At 43.3% G+C, this 19,669-nt stretch overlaps 2 protein-coding genes across 4 annotated transcripts; one reads left to right on the top strand and one right to left on the bottom strand.

Annotated features, from left to right (window-relative positions):
* Window positions 1-8,431: 8,431 nt before the first annotated feature.
* Window positions 8,432-10,684, bottom strand: LOC147239026 (uncharacterized). Its single transcript, XM_086196778.1, has 2 exons — window positions 10,299-10,684; window positions 8,432-10,175 (listed from the first exon to the last, which is right to left on the bottom strand). The coding sequence occupies exons 1-2, from the start codon at window positions 10,420-10,422 to the stop codon at window positions 9,100-9,102; spliced, it is 1,200 nt and encodes a 399-aa protein (XP_086052904.1). The 5' UTR covers window positions 10,423-10,684; the 3' UTR covers window positions 8,432-9,099.
* Window positions 10,685-12,692: 2,008 nt separating this feature from the next.
* cyp17a2 (cytochrome P450, family 17, subfamily A, polypeptide 2) lies at window positions 12,693-19,537 on the top strand. Of its 3 annotated transcripts, XM_086196774.1 has the most exons (9): window positions 12,696-13,172; window positions 13,722-13,842; window positions 13,924-14,062; window positions 15,279-15,508; window positions 15,657-15,743; window positions 15,841-16,050; window positions 16,117-16,286; window positions 18,503-18,606; window positions 18,681-19,537. In XM_086196774.1, exons 1-9 carry the CDS (start codon window positions 12,958-12,960, stop codon window positions 18,938-18,940), a joined length of 1,536 nt encoding a protein of 511 aa, XP_086052900.1. In that variant the 5' UTR covers window positions 12,696-12,957; the 3' UTR covers window positions 18,941-19,537. The 3 variants fall into 3 exon arrangements, with proteins under 3 accessions (XP_086052899.1, XP_086052898.1, XP_086052900.1); XM_086196773.1 differs by having other exon boundaries at window positions 12,693-13,172; window positions 15,841-16,286; XM_086196772.1 differs by having other exon boundaries at window positions 12,693-13,172; window positions 13,722-14,062.
* The last annotated feature ends 132 nt before the right edge of the window (window positions 19,538-19,669 follow it).

Raw genomic sequence — 19,669 nt, 5'->3', positions numbered from 1 at the left:
CTGCAATACCTAAAATATTACAATACCTAAAATATTACAATAACTACAATACCTAAAACACTACAGTAACAATAACTACAATACCTAAAATATTACAATAACTACAATACCTAAAACCCTACAATAACTACAATACCTAAAACCCTACAATAACTACAATACCTTAAAAAAACTTTAATAACTACAATAACTTAAAAACTACAATACCGACAATACCTAAAACCCTACAAAAACTACAATACTACGATACCTACAAAAAATAAAGTAACTACAATACCTAAAGCACTACATTAACTACAATACCTAAAGCACTACAATAACTACAATACCTAAAGCACTACAATAACTAAAACACTACAATAACTAAAACACTACAATAACTAAAACACTACAATACTACGATACCTACAAAAACTACAGAAACTGCAATACCTAAAGCACTACAATAACTACAATACCTAAAGCACTACAATACCTAAAACACTACAATACCTAAAGCACTACAATAACTACAATACCTAAAACACTACAATAACTACAATACCTTAAAAAAACTTGAATAACTACAATACCTAAAACACTACAATACCTTAAAAAACTACAATACCGACAAAACCTAAAACCCTACAAAACTACAATACGACGATACCAACAAAAACTAAAGTAACTACAAGACCTAAAAACTACAATAACTACAATACTACGATACCTACAAAAACTACAATACTACGATACCTACAAAACTACAGTAACTACAATACCTAAAACACTACTGTAACTACAATACCTACAAAAACTAAAGTAACTACAAGACCTAAAAACTACAATAACTACAATACTACGATACCTACAAAAACTACAGTAACTACAATACCTAAAACACTACAATAACTACAATACTACGATACCTACAAAAACTACAGTAACTACAATACCTAAAACACTACAATAACTACAATACCTACAAAAACTAAATTAACTACAAGACCTAAAAACTACAATAACTACAATACTACGATACCTACAAAAACTACATTAACTACAATACCTAAAGCACTACAATAACTACAATACTACGATACCTACAAAAACTACATTAACTACAATACCTAAAGCACTACAATAACTACAATCCCTAAAACACTACATTAACTACAATCCCTAAAACACTACATTCACTACAATCCCTAAAACACTACAATAACTACAATCCCAAAAAACTACAATAACTACAATACCTAAAACACTACATTAACTACAATACCTAAAGCACTACAATAACTACAATACCTAAAACACTACAATAACTACAATACCTACAAAAACTAAATTAACTACAAGACCTAAAAACTACAATAATTACAATACTACGATACCTACAAAAACTACATTAACTACAATACCTAAAGCACTACAATAACTACAATCCCTAAAACACTACATTCACTACAATCCCTAAAACACTACAATAACTACAATCCCAAAAAACTACAATAACTACAATCCCTAAAACACTACATTAACTACAATACCTAAAGCACTACAATAACTACAATACCTAAAACACTACATTAACTACAATACCTAAAGCACTACAATAACTACAATACCTAAAACACTACAATAACTACAATACCTAAAGCAGTACAATAACTACAATACCTAAAACACTACATTAACTACAATACCTAAAGCACTACAATAACTACAATACCTAAAACACTACATTAACTACAATACCTAAAGCACTACAATAACTACAATACCTAAAACACTACAATAACTACAATACCTAAAGCAGTACAATAACTACAATACCTAAAGCAGTACAATAACTACAATACCTAAAGCAGTACAATAACTACAATACCTAAAACACGACAATAACTTCAATACCTAAAACACTACATTAACTACAATACCTAAAGCAGTACAATAACTACAATACCTAAAACACGACAATAACTACAATACCTAAAACACTACAATAACTACAATACCTAAAGCAGTACAATAACTACAATACCTAAAGCAGTACAATAACTACAATACCTAAAACACGACAATAACTTCAATACCTAAAACACTACATTAACTACAATCCCTAAAACACTACAATAACTACAATACCTAAAGCAGTACAATAACTACAATACCTAAAGCAGTACAATAACTACAATACCTAAAGCAGTACAATAACTACAATACCTAAAACACTACATTAACTACAATCCCAAAAAAACTACAATAACTACAATACCTAAAACACTACATTAACTACAATACCTAAAGCACTACAATAACTACAATACCTAAAACACTACAATAACTACAATACCTAAAACACTACAATAACTACAATACCTACAATACTATAATAACTGCAATACCTAAAATATTACAATACCTAAAATATTACAATAACTACAATACCTAAAACACTACAGTAACAATAACTACAATACCTAAAATATTACAATAACTACAATACCTAAAACACTACAGTAACAATAACTACAATACCTAAAATATTACAATAACTACAATACCTAAAACCCTACAATAACTACAATACCTTAAAAAAACTTTAATAACTACAATACCTTAAAAAACTACAATACCGACAATACCTAAAACCCTACAAAAACTACAATACTACGATACCTACAAAAAATAAAGTAACTACAATACCTAAAGCACTACATTAACTACAATACCTAAAACACTACAATAACTAAAACACTACAATACTACGATACCTACAAAAACTACAGAAACTGCAATACCTAAAGCACTACAATAACTACAATACCTAAAACTTTACAATAACTACAATACCTTAAAAAAATTTAATAACTACAATACCTAAAACACTACAATACCTTAAAAAACTTTAATAACTACAATACCTAAAACACTACAATACCTTAAAAAACTACAATACCGACAAAACCGAAAACCCTACAAAACTACAATACGACGATACCAACAAAAACTAAAGTTACTACAAGACCTAAAAACTACAATAACTACAATACTACGATACCTACAAAAACTACAATACTACGATACCTACAAAACTACAGTAACTACAATACCTAAAACACTACAATAACTACAAGACCTAAAAACTACAATAACTACAATACTACGATACCTACAAAAACTACAGTAACTACAATACCTAAAAACTACAATAACTACAATACTACGATACCTACAAAAACTACAGTAACTACAATACCTAAAACACTACAATAACTACAATACCTACAAAAACTAAATTAACTACAAGACCTAAAAACTACAATAACTGCAATACTACGATACCTACAAAAATTACATTAACTACAATACCTAAAGCACTACAATAACTACAATACCTAAAACACTACATTAACTACAATCCCTAAAGCACTACAATAACTACAATCCCTAAAACACTACAATAACTACTATCCCTAAAACACTACAATAACTACAATACCTACAGCAGTACAATAACTACAATACCTAAAGCACTACATTAACTACAATACCTAAAACACTACAATAACTACAATACCTAAAACACTACAATAACTACAATACCTAAAGCAGTACAATAACTACAATACCTAAAGCACTACAATAACTACAATACCTAAAGCAGTACAATAACTACAATACCTAAAGCAGTACATTAACTACAATACCTAAAGCACTACAATAACTACAATACCTACAATACTACAATAACTGCAATACCTAAAATATTACAATACCTAAAATATTACAATAACTACAATACCTAAAACACTACAGTAACAATAACTACAATACCTAAAATATTACAATAACTACAATACCTAAAACCCTACAATAACTACAATACCTAAAACCCTACAATAACTACAATACCTTAAAAAAACTTTAATAACTACAATAACTTAAAAACTACAATACCGACAATACCTAAAACCCTACAAAAACTACAATACTACGATACCTACAAAAAATAAAGTAACTACAATACCTAAAGCACTACATTAACTACAATACCTAAAGCACTACAATAACTACAATACCTAAAGCACTACAATAACTAAAACACTACAATAACTAAAACACTACAATACTACGATACCTACAAAAACTACAGAAACTGCAATACCTAAAGCACTACAATAACTACAATACCTAAAGCACTACAATACCTAAAACACTACAATACCTAAAGCACTACAATAACTACAATACCTAAAACACTACAATAACTACAATACCTTAAAAAAACTTGAATAACTACAATACCTAAAACACTACAATACCTTAAAAAACTACAATACCGACAAAACCTAAAACCCTACAAAACTACAATACGACGATACCAACAAAAACTAAAGTAACTACAAGACCTAAAAACTACAATAACTACAATACTACGATACCTACAAAAACTACAATACTACGATACCTACAAAACTACAGTAACTACAATACCTAAAACACTACTGTAACTACAATACCTACAAAAACTAAAGTAACTACAAGACCTAAAAACTACAATAACTACAATACTACGATACCTACAAAAACTACAGTAACTACAATACCTAAAACACTACAATAACTACAATACTACGATACCTACAAAAACTACAGTAACTACAATACCTAAAACACTACAATAACTACAATACCTACAAAAACTAAATTAACTACAAGACCTAAAAACTACAATAACTACAATACTACGATACCTACAAAAACTACATTAACTACAATACCTAAAGCACTACAATAACTACAATACTACGATACCTACAAAAACTACATTAACTACAATACCTAAAGCACTACAATAACTACAATCCCTAAAACACTACATTAACTACAATCCCTAAAACACTACATTCACTACAATCCCTAAAACACTACAATAACTACAATCCCAAAAAACTACAATAACTACAATACCTAAAACACTACATTAACTACAATACCTAAAGCACTACAATAACTACAATACCTAAAACACTACAATAACTACAATACCTACAAAAACTAAATTAACTACAAGACCTAAAAACTACAATAATTACAATACTACGATACCTACAAAAACTACATTAACTACAATACCTAAAGCACTACAATAACTACAATCCCTAAAACACTACATTCACTACAATCCCTAAAACACTACAATAACTACAATCCCAAAAAACTACAATAACTACAATCCCTAAAACACTACATTAACTACAATACCTAAAGCACTACAATAACTACAATACCTAAAACACTACATTAACTACAATACCTAAAGCACTACAATAACTACAATACCTAAAACACTACAATAACTACAATACCTAAAGCAGTACAATAACTACAATACCTAAAACACTACATTAACTACAATACCTAAAGCACTACAATAACTACAATACCTAAAACACTACATTAACTACAATACCTAAAGCACTACAATAACTACAATACCTAAAACACTACAATAACTACAATACCTAAAGCAGTACAATAACTACAATACCTAAAGCAGTACAATAACTACAATACCTAAAGCAGTACAATAACTACAATACCTAAAACACGACAATAACTTCAATACCTAAAACACTACATTAACTACAATACCTAAAGCAGTACAATAACTACAATACCTAAAACACGACAATAACTACAATACCTAAAACACTACAATAACTACAATACCTAAAGCAGTACAATAACTACAATACCTAAAGCAGTACAATAACTACAATACCTAAAACACGACAATAACTTCAATACCTAAAACACTACATTAACTACAATCCCTAAAACACTACAATAACTACAATACCTAAAGCAGTACAATAACTACAATACCTAAAGCAGTACAATAACTACAATACCTAAAGCAGTACAATAACTACAATACCTAAAACACTACATTAACTACAATCCCAAAAAAACTACAATAACTACAATACCTAAAACACTACATTAACTACAATACCTAAAGCACTACAATAACTACAATACCTAAAACACTACAATAACTACAATACCTAAAACACTACAATAACTACAATACCTACAATACTATAATAACTGCAATACCTAAAATATTACAATACCTAAAATATTACAATAACTACAATACCTAAAACACTACAGTAACAATAACTACAATACCTAAAATATTACAATAACTACAATACCTAAAACACTACAGTAACAATAACTACAATACCTAAAATATTACAATAACTACAATACCTAAAACCCTACAATAACTACAATACCTTAAAAAAACTTTAATAACTACAATACCTTAAAAAACTACAATACCGACAATACCTAAAACCCTACAAAAACTACAATACTACGATACCTACAAAAAATAAAGTAACTACAATACCTAAAGCACTACATTAACTACAATACCTAAAACACTACAATAACTAAAACACTACAATACTACGATACCTACAAAAACTACAGAAACTGCAATACCTAAAGCACTACAATAACTACAATACCTAAAACTTTACAATAACTACAATACCTTAAAAAAATTTAATAACTACAATACCTAAAACACTACAATACCTTAAAAAACTTTAATAACTACAATACCTAAAACACTACAATACCTTAAAAAACTACAATACCGACAAAACCGAAAACCCTACAAAACTACAATACGACGATACCAACAAAAACTAAAGTTACTACAAGACCTAAAAACTACAATAACTACAATACTACGATACCTACAAAAACTACAATACTACGATACCTACAAAACTACAGTAACTACAATACCTAAAACACTACAATAACTACAAGACCTAAAAACTACAATAACTACAATACTACGATACCTACAAAAACTACAGTAACTACAATACCTAAAAACTACAATAACTACAATACTACGATACCTACAAAAACTACAGTAACTACAATACCTAAAACACTACAATAACTACAATACCTACAAAAACTAAATTAACTACAAGACCTAAAAACTACAATAACTGCAATACTACGATACCTACAAAAATTACATTAACTACAATACCTAAAGCACTACAATAACTACAATACCTAAAACACTACATTAACTACAATCCCTAAAGCACTACAATAACTACAATCCCTAAAACACTACATTAACTACAATCCCTAAAGCACTACAATAACTACAATCCCTAAAACACTACAATAACTACTATCCCTAAAACACTACAATAACTACAATACCTACAGCAGTACAATAACTACAATACCTAAAGCACTACATTAACTACAATACCTAAAACACTACAATAACTACAATACCTAAAACACTACAATAACTACAATACCTAAAGCAGTACAATAACTACAATACCTAAAGCACTACAATAACTACAATACCTAAAGCAGTACAATAACTACAATACCTAAAGCAGTACAATAACTACAATACCTAAAGCACTACATTAACTACAATACCTAAAACACTACAATAACTACAATACCTAAAACACTATAATAACTACAATACCTAAAACACTACAATAACTACAATACCTAAAGCACTACATTAACTACAATACCTAAAGCACTACATTAACTACAATACCTAAAACACTACAATAACTACAATACCTAAAACACTATAATAACTACAATACCTAAAACACTACAATAACTACAATACCTAAAGCAGTACAATAACTACAATACCTAAAGCACTACATTAACTACAATACCTAAAACACTACAATAACTACAATACCTAAAACACTACAATAACTACAATACCTAAAGCACTACAATAACTACAATACCTAAAACACTACAATAACTACAATACCTAAAGCACTACAATAACTACAATACCTAAAGCAGTACAATAACTACAATACAGAACTCCCTGGTGGTGCGGTTACTTGGTCCTCTGGAGGGCGCCAACCACAATCTGCTGCACACCACGGGGGCTCATCACCTGACATTCATTTTACTGTAAATCAACTGTTGGGTTGTGACCTCTGAACTCTGTGGACAGGTGAGTTATTGATGACAACAGAAGTTTCAGTACAGCCTGTTGAACACTAGAGGGAGCCAAACCCCTCAGACTATCCTGCTTTGTGGTCGTGCAGCAGGGTCAAAGGTCAGGAGGGTCCCCAGCAGCTGCCCATCAGGACTGTTTGAGACAACAAACTCAATTTCCAGCGCAACGTGATGGTGAATGACACTGGACGCCAGTCTGAGACGCTAGTCCTTGCCGAGCTAGGTTACGATGGCAACGCAGCTTTCCCAGCTCCTACATGGAGACGAACTGGTGTGTTGCTGAGCAACAGATGTTGAGTTGTCGGACCGAGGGATGAGGTGAAGATGGTGGTGATGATGGTGAGCAGGAAGCAGACTGCACGCGTCATTCTGTTGCTGTTGTTTTTATTGACAGTGGTGGCGATGGCGTCCATGCAGAGCGAGGAACAGAAACGTGCACATCCACATGTGCTACTCAGATGTTGACTCACAGCCAGCTGCAGACACATATCCCACAATGCATCATTGCACCTCCAGCCTCATGTACAATATAGAGATCATATATATATATATATATATATATATATATAAATAAATATAAATGTGTGTGTGTGTATGAATGTATGTGTATCAACGGCAAAGTTGATTGGGTAGAAAAGTGACATCATCGCAGGTGGCGCCTCAATAGAAATGTGACCAACTAGAAAAATAGAGATGTTTTACAAACATAGAAATCACTTTGACGGAAAGAGTTCACAACATTCTGACGTCAATATTTCAGCACTTTCAAGTCCTCATGCAGGAAGTTGATTTGTACAAACGTCCGTCAGAGAGCTTCGCCTCCTCAGCGGCACCATGACGTCTCCAGTTGACCCAGCTGGTCCACAACCAGACCGAGCCGCCGGGGTTCCTCCTGGGCGAAACTACGTCCAACTGGACAGGAGCCAAAACCTGGACTCTGGAGTCCTCGATCTCATCCAGGCCCTCAACATGACGTCACCTGAACGTCACTCTGACGCTTGTCGATTCAAATCTTGAAGATGCAACTCGGTCCCGCGCGGCCGTTCACACGCCGGGCGCGTTCACGGCCAGGGAGTAGGCGGCCATCATCTGCGCGCGCAGCTGCTGCTTGACGTGCACGCGCCCGTGCCTCTTCCTTTCGTCACTGCGCGCGAACCGCTTCCCGCACACGTCACAGGAGAAGGGCTTTTCCCCCGTGTGCGTGCGCGTGTGCGTGGTCAGGTGGTCGCTGCGGCTGAAGCTGCGCGCGCAGATGGTGCACTGGAACGGCTTCTGTCCCGTGTGGATGCGCACGTGCCTGTTGAGCTCGTCCGATCTCGAGAAGCGGCGCTCGCATCCCGCCACCGAGCACGGGAACGGCTTGGCCTTCAGCCCCCCCCTGGCGGGGCTTCTGCGGGGCCCGCGCGCCAGCTTCGGGGGCTCTGGCGAGTGCATGGCGCTGATATTGACGATCGGGAACGCGCCCTGCAGGAGAGAGGAGAGGAGGTGCGCGTCCAGTGTGGAGGGGAGGGGGGGCGAGGAGGAGGAAGGGGCGGCGAAGCGGGTGTCGCTCTCGCTCTGCACGATCTCCGTTTTAACCGGCCTGCTGATGACGTAGCTGCCGGGATCCCCCCCAGCGCCCGGGGCCGCCGCAAGGCTCCTTAGCCACTCCTCCAGCCCCAGCGGCTCCTGCTTGACCTCGCAGCCGGACTTCGGCTCTCCTGAACCCGCCTCTGCGCCCAGCAGGGCCTCGAGGAGATCCGCCACATCCACCTGTTGCTCCGGGGCAGGCGGCGGGGGGAGGGAGCCGCTGCTGCCCGCGTAGAGAGCTTCGTTCCCGGGCAGCGACGGTCCGCATCCGCCGCTGCAGCTGGAGGTCACGAACTCGTTCTTAACCGCCGCTGGGGGGGGGGGTGCCGCCGGGGGGGCGGTCTGCTCCATCTCGGTGCAGATCCCGACGATCTCCGTGATCATGTTGAGGATGGCGTCCGCGGTGCTGCTCAGGCCAGCAGCTGCCGGTACCGGATCCGGATCAGGGAAGAAGCTGCCGCCGCGGAGGGAGGGAGAGAGCGCGTCCGAAGAGCAGTCGCTGAAGTCGGAGAAGAAATCTGAGTCGGAGGCGTCAGTTCCCGGAGAGAAGACTGTGGGGGGGGGGGGGGGGGGGTTAGTGTGGTTGCATAATCAGCTGTGAGGCTGCAGCCTCGTCAACATCCTCACTGGTATCATCACCATCATCACCACCATCAGCATCATCGTGGTCTCACCTGGGCAGACCGGGGACTCCGCCTCGGACTCCGCTCCGCTGGGACTCGAACCCGCGCTGTCCACCCAGGCGCTGCACGCGTCCTCGAACTCTGACATGAAGCTGTGGTCGCGCTCCAGAAGCATAATGACGGGGTTCCCTTGTGCTGGGGTCCAGGTGCTGGTGCTGGTCCTCTTGGAGGCTGCTGGGCTCCTGCGCTCGCCGCCCCGCTTTTATACCCTGCGTCTCCTTGGTAACCAGAGAGCCGCCTGATAGGTCCACTCCGGCGCGAGGGATTCCCCCCGCCGCGCTCTTCGTAGCTGCCCAAACATGGAGGTGTTCCGGTAGTGACGGCGGGTATCCCCAAACCATAAAAGGAGCGGCGGAGAGGGGTTTCCTCACTGCGGCAGAGCGATTACACAACCGGCGGGGACGCGCCGAGGCGGGGACGCGCCTCCCGGTGTCACGTGAGGGTTTTGGCGTGTAAACGTTCTATTTTTGATGTTCATGATTTCTCCATTAAAAGCCTTTGCAGAAGTAAATCCTGGTCCTGGTCTTGGTCTTGGTCCTGTACCTCAGACAGCACCGCAGTGCTGCAGAGACACATGAAGAAGAGGATGGTGTTGTCATGGTGACGGTAGTCACGGGGAGAAGCCATTGGAACGACATGAGGCACCAAGTGGTGGTTTGCGTCCTGCTGAGACCCCACGGTTCATTTCTAGAAAGCTCCCCAGGAACTAGTGCCTGCTGGCTCCGGGCGCTCAGCCTGACTGGAGTTCCAGCAGCCAACCTGGTCAAGGTTAGCAGGCTGTGACAGCACAGGGTCGTGTGGTTTGTTCCAGCTCACTCAATTCCTGCAACCACCAGGTAGCGCTATGACTCATCTGACCCTGAATAAATGTCTTCCTCAGCCCAGGCAGGATTACACAGAAACTGCCTGGGCTGAGCTCTTGCTCCCTCCATTCTTCCTCAGTTTACTATTACACAAATAATTAAACTAGAAGCGTCTTAGTGGAGGTGGAGCAGTGGTCCTCACCGTGGCCCCCATCAAGAGGGTTGTGGGTGGAGCAGTGGTCCTCCCTGTGGCCCCCCACCAAGAAGGTTGTGGGTGGAGCAGTGGTCCTCCCTGTGGCCCCCATCAAGAAGGTTGTGGGTGGAGCCCCGGCTGCAGCACGGGGTCTTTCTGGGTGAGTCTCCATGTTCTCCCTGTTCCTGCTGGGTTCTCTCTGGTACTCCAGCTTCCTCCACAGTCCAAAGACATCAAGAGGGACCAGGTTAATCCAGACTCTAAATTGACCGTAGGCGTGGCTGGGAGAGCCAATGGTTGTCTGTCTCTATGTGTTGGCCCTGCCATGGACTGGTGACCTGTCCAGGGGGAAGGCTGCTGGGATAGGCTCCACCCCCACCACCCCGAACAGGAGAAGAGGGGGAAGATGGATGGATGATGGATGATGGAGGGAGGGATGGATGATGGATGGCTTCTTAGTGGAGAAAATGTGACATCAGAAAGTGTTCATCTGTTGTGTTTGAATCAGGTGGACGTCAACACCAAACCATCATGGACGGCACGAGTCCATGTGTGACCTGAGGGCGTGGCCCAGCACTCCATCTTCCTGGGTTCCAGGTTGTTGATTTCACGCTGTGAGAATGTGATGGACGTCATCATTCAACCAGATATGGACGTCTGAACGTTAGCAGCCTGCTAGCTGTTAGCATTTGCCCTCTTCTGTTCAGAGCAGTTGAGGGCAGCAAGGCTAACCTCCAGTCCCAGCCAGCGCTCGTCGGTTCGAGTCCCATCTGAGGTAATAACAGTGAAGTAGCCGGTTGTAGTCGGCCTGTTGGATGCCAGCGCCCAGAGAAACCTCCTGTTGCACTGATGATGCGGTAGGAGGAGCTGTTGCCATGGCAGCGAGCTACCATCTGCTCCCTCCACCTGTTCCACACAAGACTGAGAGTGTCAGTGAGCTAGACAGACGCCACGGCAACTGTTTGTCCTGCTGAGTCACTCTTGACCCGATCAGCCAGTCAGGATCAGTGCGGGTGCAGCCACATTACCCAGAATGCACCTGGTGGAATTGTCCTTTACACACCTGCAACTTTTGCTGAGACCGTCCATGAATACATAGACACCAGGTAGACACCTGCAGCTCCATGCACAGCAGACTTGAGAAACCTCATCAGTGACATCATCAGTGATATCTAAAAAAGCCTTCATACTAGCTTCAAATGATGCGTTTATGGAAACTCAGACGTAGGAATTCTGAATGGAAGCCCCCTGTGTTGGCTGACACCCTCCAGGTGGGCGGGGCTAAAGCACCAAACCCTCAAAAGAAGAGGTATGAAATGTCAGTAAAGGTCACGTTGTTCTACTCGTAGCTTGAGTTCCTCGCTGGAACATGAATCCGATGGTTAACGGTGATGATATGTGGCGCTGGAACCTGGGCGGAGCTTTGAGGGAGGCTGGAGAGTTAAGAGAACGTGGGTCAGGAGGAAGTGAAGGTTGACTGCTGTCTCCTTTAAGGTCACCATGGGAGCCAGCCTCACGGCGCCTGATAACATCAAGGTTAGCTGACTGAGAGAAACACACACATGACCTCTGACCTCTGCAAGGTCTCTGCAGGCCATTAAAACCCTGAGCTGCTCCGCCTCCCTCCTCATTCCCTCACCACCTCATCACAGCCATGTTCTCCTTCTGTCCTCCCTCCGTCCTCCTGCTCTTTGCCGCCGTGCTCGCTGTCTTACTCCTGGTTACCAGCTGGACCCGCCCTGACACCAGGCTGCCCGGCCAGGCCCGGACCTCCATCCCCTGCCTCCCACACCTCCCCGTCCTGGGGAGCCTGCCCTGGATGGGCCGTGGCCTCCCGCCACACCTGCTCTTCACGAGGCTGGCAGCCAGGTGAGAGTATTCATAGGGCGCAGTTACTGCCACTCATGTACACAGGAAGTCCTTATCTTTCCAGGAAGTTGTCAATAAGTTTTGAGAGTGAGAAGTATTTCATGTTGACAGAAAGTTGTTTGTGTAGTAAACGCAGTAAAATAATCATCTGGTGTATTTGCTGGTACTGAAATGATCACGTTGTGCTGAAGTAGCAGCATTTAGATGTCATCATTGGACAGCTTGTTGTTGTTTCCTGTGTCCTCCGTCTCTCTCCCCCTCCAGCAGGTCAGAGCAGACATCCGTCCCCACTGATCCTGGATCTGCTCCACCTTCCTGCTGGTAAAGGAAGGTTCTGGTGGCTGCTGTTGCAGGATGTGCTTGAGAATTGTTGGGTGGAGGTTCATTGAAGGAGGGAGGTGCTGGACCTGCTACTGGGAGGGAGGCAGCAGGGACGGATTTGGACACACACAGAAAACTGACTTGATATGAGTGTTTGAACGAAGTTGTCTTGACGTCCAGCAGGACAAAGACCAGGTGTGTTGTTGCTAATCACGCCCCTTTTGGCAGGTATGGGCCGCTCTTCGCTCTGCGTCTTGGGCCTCATCCCACCATCGTGGTCAACAGCCATCAACACGCTCGCGAGGTTTTGCTGCAGAGAGGACGAGACTTCGCTGGACGGCCGAGCATGGTGACACGCAGATGTCACACCTGCTGCGTCCAGCATGCCGCAGCCCTTCAACAACAGTTGTTTGTTTTGTGTCAACCACAGGTGACCACTGACCTCTTGACCCGGGGAGGTAAAGACATCGCATTCTCCAACTACTCTCCTCTCTGGAAGTCCCACCGCCGCCTGGTCCACAACTCCTTCACGCTGTTCGGAGAGGGAAGCGCCCGGCTGCAGGACATCGGTGTGTTTATGCCGGTCGCCTCTGCTGGAGGACAAACTGAGACTCCTGGTGAAAGAATAACAGTTGTAGAGGGAGAACAGATGAAGTGATCACCCGTTCACTGGTCGTCTCTCCATAGCAGACGCGGAGAGACCTGTTACGTGACATGTTGCATTTACAGGGGGGCAAAAGGGGGGCCACTAACTGTTCAGGTTCTCCCACTTAAAAAGATGGGAGGCCTGTACTTCACATCATAGGAACACTTCAACTAGGAAACAGAATGGGGGGGGGGGGGGGAATCCAGGAAATCACATTGTAGGATTTTAATGAATTAATTGGTAAATTCCTGGGTAAAATAAGTATTTGGTCAATAACAAAGTTCATCTCAGTACTTTGTTATGTCTCCTTTGTTGGCAATGACGGAGGTCAGACGTCTTCTCTCAGTCTTCACCATGCTGCTGGTGTTTTGGCTCGTTCCTCCATGCAGATCTCCTCCAGAGCAGGGATGTTGTGGGGCTGTCGCTGGGCAACACCGACTTTCACCTCCTCCAAAGATTTTCTATGGGGTTGAGGTCTGGAGACTGGAGACTGGAGACTCCAGGACCTTGAAGTGCTTCTTAGGAAGCCACTCCTTCGTTGCTGGGCGGTGTGTTTGGGATCATCGTCACGCTGGAAGAGCCAGCCACGTTGGTGGTCTTGTACGGCCTCCATGTTCCAATAATTGCTCCCACTGTTGGTTTCTTCACACCCAGCTGCTGACCTACTGCAGATCCAGGCTTCCCAGCCTGGTGCAGGTCTACAAGTTGGTTTCTGTGTCCTTTGCCAGCTCTTTGGTCTTGGCCATCGTGGAGTTTGGAGTGGGACTGTTGGAGGGTGTGGACTGGTGTCTTTGATACTGATAACGAGTTCTAACAGGTGCCATTAATACAGGTAACGAGTGGAGGACAGAGGAGCCTCTTGAAGAAGAAGTCCAGAAACCTGGCTTGTTAGTAGGAGAGCAAATACTTATTTTAACCTGGAATTTACCAAGTAATTCATTAAAGACCTACAATGTGGTTTCCTGGACCCCCCCCCCCCATTCTGTCTCTCCTAGTTGAAGAGTTCCTATGATGAAAGTTACAGGCCTCCCATCTTTTTAAGTTGGAGAACCTGAACAGTTGGTGGCCGACTAAACACTTTTTTGCCCCCCGTATATTCAGATGACGATCTGAAGTATTTTCCTCTTTCTGTGGTGCAGTTCTGTCCGAAGTGGACAGTCTGTGTGCCGAGCTGTTGTCCAATGGGGGGCGTGGCTTTGACCCCTCCCCCGCTGTGACCAGAGCCGTCACCAACGTTGTGTGCACACTGGTATTCAGCACCACATACCGCCACGGCGACCCGGAGCTGCAGGAGGTGATGCGGTACAACGACGGCATCGTACGGACGATCACCAGAGGGGGGCTGGTGGACGTCTACCCCTGGATGAAGGTGAAGCCCGTAAAGGTCGTCACATCCTGAAATAAGTTCTTTGATATTCACTTTCCAACAACAGCTCCGATTTGAAAAAGGCCTAATTTTTCTTCCCTGAACCTCAAGTGTCCATGAAGGTCCAGTAAACTCTGTCTGGTGTCTGTAGATCTTCCCTAACAAGTCGCTCAGGGAGCTGAAGGAGTGCATCGCCATCAGGGACCGGCTGCTGACCCGCAAACTGCAGGAGCACAAGGTGATGTCAGCTGATAAGCAATCACAACTGCTGTCTTCCACAAGCGCCGTCTGGATAGCTGCTCAAGCTTTTACCCTTCTGATGAACTCGTATCCAGGCATTGCTCAGTGATGGTGACCCCCATGACCTCCTGGATGCCTTGCTGAAGGGTCAGACAGCCAGTGGGCGGGGTCAAACTTCAACTGAGGATGGGGGCATCACAGACGATCACGTGCTGATGACGGCAGCAGAGGCCTTTGGAGCCGGAGTGGAGACAACGTCCACCACGCTGCTGTGGATCCTGGCCTACCTGCTGCACCATCCGGAGGTACGCAGGAGGCCCGCCAGCAGGTACAGGGACTCGCTGCCTCACCTGTGCCTTCTCCATCTGCAGGTGCAGGAGCGAGCGCAGAAAGAGATCGACCAGAAAGTGGGTGGCGGGCGTCAGGTGTGTGTGTCCGACCGCAGCCGTCTGCCATACCTGGACTCTGTCATCAACGAGGGCATGAGGATCCGACCAGTCAGCCCTGTGCTGATCCCGCATACCGCCATGACGGACAGCAGGTGGCGCCTCACGGCTGCACTATTCAGAAAATACTACACTACTTACAGTATGAATACACACGTATGTTTATACAGTCTGGGTTCTCTTCATCTCCCCTGCTACGCTAAGGTTACTGCATACTCTAAATGTTCCATTCACCCACAGTTCTGACGAATTCACAGTCGTGGCACTTTGATTGACAGTCCGATGTCGGACTCCACCTGTTGGGACTAAACCAGACTGGACGGGAATAAACAGAACAGAACTGGATCAAAGTCAAGTCAGTTTTATTTCTATAGCGCCAAACCCCAACCAAAGTTCTGTCCTGACTCTGTCCAAGTAGAGCAGGTCCAGCACCTCCCTCCTTCAATGAACCTCCACCCAACAATTCTCCATCAGCAGCACATCCTGCAACAGCAGCCACCAGAACCTTCCTTTACCAGCAGGAAGGTGGAGCAGATCCAGGATCAGTGGGGACGGAGAGAGAGCAGGAGAGCAGGACAGAGACAAAGACAGAGAATGGAGGAAGACAGAGAGACAGAAGGAGAGAGAGGGACAGAGATAAAGAGGGAGAGAAAGGAGGAGAGACTGATGGACAGAGACAAAGACAGAGAATGGAGGAAGACAGAGAGACAGAAGGAAAGAGAGGGACAGAGATAAAGAGAGAGATAAAGGAGGAGAGACTGATGGACAGATGGGGACGTGAGCAGGTGGAGCTACAGGTGGCAGCTGGAGCCTCTTCAGGTCTGGAGCCTCCTCCAGCAGCACCAGGATCTGGGATGAGGGGAGAAGAAGAGGAGTTAGTAACACGTATGAGGACAGGAGGAGGAGAGAGAAGCCCAGTGCATCATGGGAGATCCCAGCAGTCTGAGCCTATAGCAGCAGATCTAAGGGCCAGCCTAAGCAGTCCTGACTATAAGCCTGATCAACAAGGAGGTCTTAAGTCTGCTCTTAAACCTAGAGAGGGGGTCTGGGTCCTGGACTGAAACTGGGAGACGGTTCCACAGGAGGGGAGCCTGATAGCTGAAGGCTCTGGCTCCATTCTACTGTTAGAACTCTAGGAACCAGCAGTAACCCTGCATCCTGGGAGTGAAGGGTTCTAGCTGGATCATAGGGGACTAGGAGCTCTGTCAGGGATGAAGGAGCCTGACTGTTGAGGACTTTGATGGTAGAAGAAGAATTTTAAATTCTGTTCTGAATCTGACAGGGAGCCATGCAGAGAAGCAGTCCAGGACAGACCTGGTCTCTGCTACCAGTTCTAGTCAGGGGGGCAGCAGCGTTCTGGACCAGCTGGAGAGTCTTTAGGGACTTATTAGTCCAGCCTGGTAGGAGGGAGGAGCAGTAATCCAGCCTGGAAGTGACAAAAGCAGGGACTAGTTTTTCTGCATCTTCTTGAGCCAGGATGTGTCTGATCTTAGCAATGTTACGTAGATGGAAGAAGGCGTCCTGGAGGTTTGTTGAATGTGGGAGTTAAAGGGTCCTGGTCTAAGAGAACTGCTAGGTTCCTACGGTGGTGCTGGGGGCCAGGGTGGTGCCATCCAGGGTACCTGTCTCATCAGATCAGGTGGTCCTCAGGTGTTTGGGCCCAGCACAAGAACTTCAGTTGATCAGAGTTTAATAAAGGAAATGATGGTCCTCCATGTTTCCTGTCCTTCAGACAGGCCTCCGGTTCAGTCAGCTGGTTTGTTCCATGTGGATCATTGATGAGTTCAGCTGAGTGTCGTCTGCATAGCAGTGAACATTAATGGAGAGTTTCCTGATCATGTGACCTGGAGGAAGCAGGTACAAGGTGAAGAGGACTGGTCCAAGCACAGACCCTTGTGGAACACCATAAGTGTTCTACAAGGCTCAAACAGGACTAACAGAAGTAAACAGGACTAAACTGGACATTTGGAAGAGATCTTCAGACACATGATGACGCATTAGGAGAGTTTTGTTTCCTGGCGCCATGAAAATGTCTCAGTTCACTATCATCAAGGTCTCTTCGCTCTTTGGCAGCTACGTGTATCAAATCACAACCAGTGTAAAAGTATTAAAAATACAGAAAATATGACAAATATTTAAATGTGGACTTACAGGTGGTTCAGGTTAGAGAACCAGGAGACCTTTAGACAGTTCCAGACGTGTGTCAGTCAAATCTGCTGATTATATTTGTGGCGACGCCACTGACAGTTCACAGTTGATCGGTTTCCTCCAGACGAGCATGAGAGGTCACAGTAGTCTTTGTCTCCGGCAGTATTGGAGGTCACGCCGTTGGTCGTGGGACTCGTGTGTTGGTCAACATGTGGTCGATTCATCATGACCCCAAACACTGGGACAGCCCTGACCTGTTCAACCCTGGTAAGTACAAATACACATGAAGACCTTCCAAAAGGGCTGTCAATAGAGTTTAATTCTCCTGTTTTCCTCTCTAGATCGTTTCCTTGACAACCAGGGCCAGCGGGTCACACCTGCCTGCTTCCAGCCATTTGGGGCGGGGCCTCGGGTGTGTGTTGGTGAGTCATTGGCCCGGCTGGAGCTGTTCCTGTTCCTGGCCTCGCTCCTTCAGCGAATGAGCTTCAGGATGCCTGATGGGGGCCCCCCCCCCAACCTGCAGGGGCGCCTTGGCGTGGTCCTGCAGCCGTTACCGTACAAAGTTGTTGTCGTCCCCAGGGCAGAGGGCGGGGCAAAATAAAAATGGGAAGTTGTGAAAATGTACAACTTTTGTTTTGATTAAACTTAACAGGAAAAAACTTTGTCAAAAAATACAAAAAAGGTGGGGTTGTAAGTTATGTAGCAGCCAAGAATAAAGCTTTTCTAAACTTCAGTTTTTAATTCGATGGTGGAAAATCCTCAACGGCTCCAGCAGTCTGCTTAAGGAACAACACGCTTCTGCCTTCTAGCGTCTTAGCATTAGCACACTCTTGTACCTCATTTTAGCTTCTATCCAGGGCTGAAGATTCTTGAGTATTTATGTTTAAAAAACTTTTTATAGAATCGCTAAACATGTCAAAGATAAAGTTGCTGCATAAATATGACAGACACAAACAGCGCTAATTAGTAAAAATCCTTGCGAAGAAAGAGGTAATTTAGCTAATCTGTTGGCTAGCGGTTCGCTGCAGACACTCAAATCTGCTGCATTCATTTGGCTTCACCAGCAGCATAGCAAGGACATTGTAGCCTGAAGCTAACAGAGCAGTAACTAATTAATTATATTACGAATTGTAATTCCAGGATAGTGGACTCTTTGCCAGGTGGAATTTCCACTAATTGTCCTTAATAAACATGATCTCAGCTCCTAACTGGTGTTGTTTACCTGGCAGTTTGATGAAGGAAGTGAACAGAGCCAAGCCACTGGTGGATTTGACCGTTTTTATTCAGTATATCATCACACACTTTTAGAACAGGCTGGTTTAGTTGGGTC

This window comes from Aulostomus chinensis, chromosome 24 (assembly GCF_037954235.1).
Source record: "Aulostomus chinensis isolate RoL2024-O1b breed Wild chromosome 24, RoL_Achi_v1.0, whole genome shotgun sequence".
In the NCBI taxonomy this organism is placed as follows: Eukaryota; Metazoa; Chordata; class Actinopteri; order Syngnathiformes; family Aulostomidae; genus Aulostomus; species Aulostomus chinensis.
The sequence above is the reverse complement of the archived record's forward strand: the minus strand, read 5'-3'. Positions and strand labels throughout refer to the sequence as shown.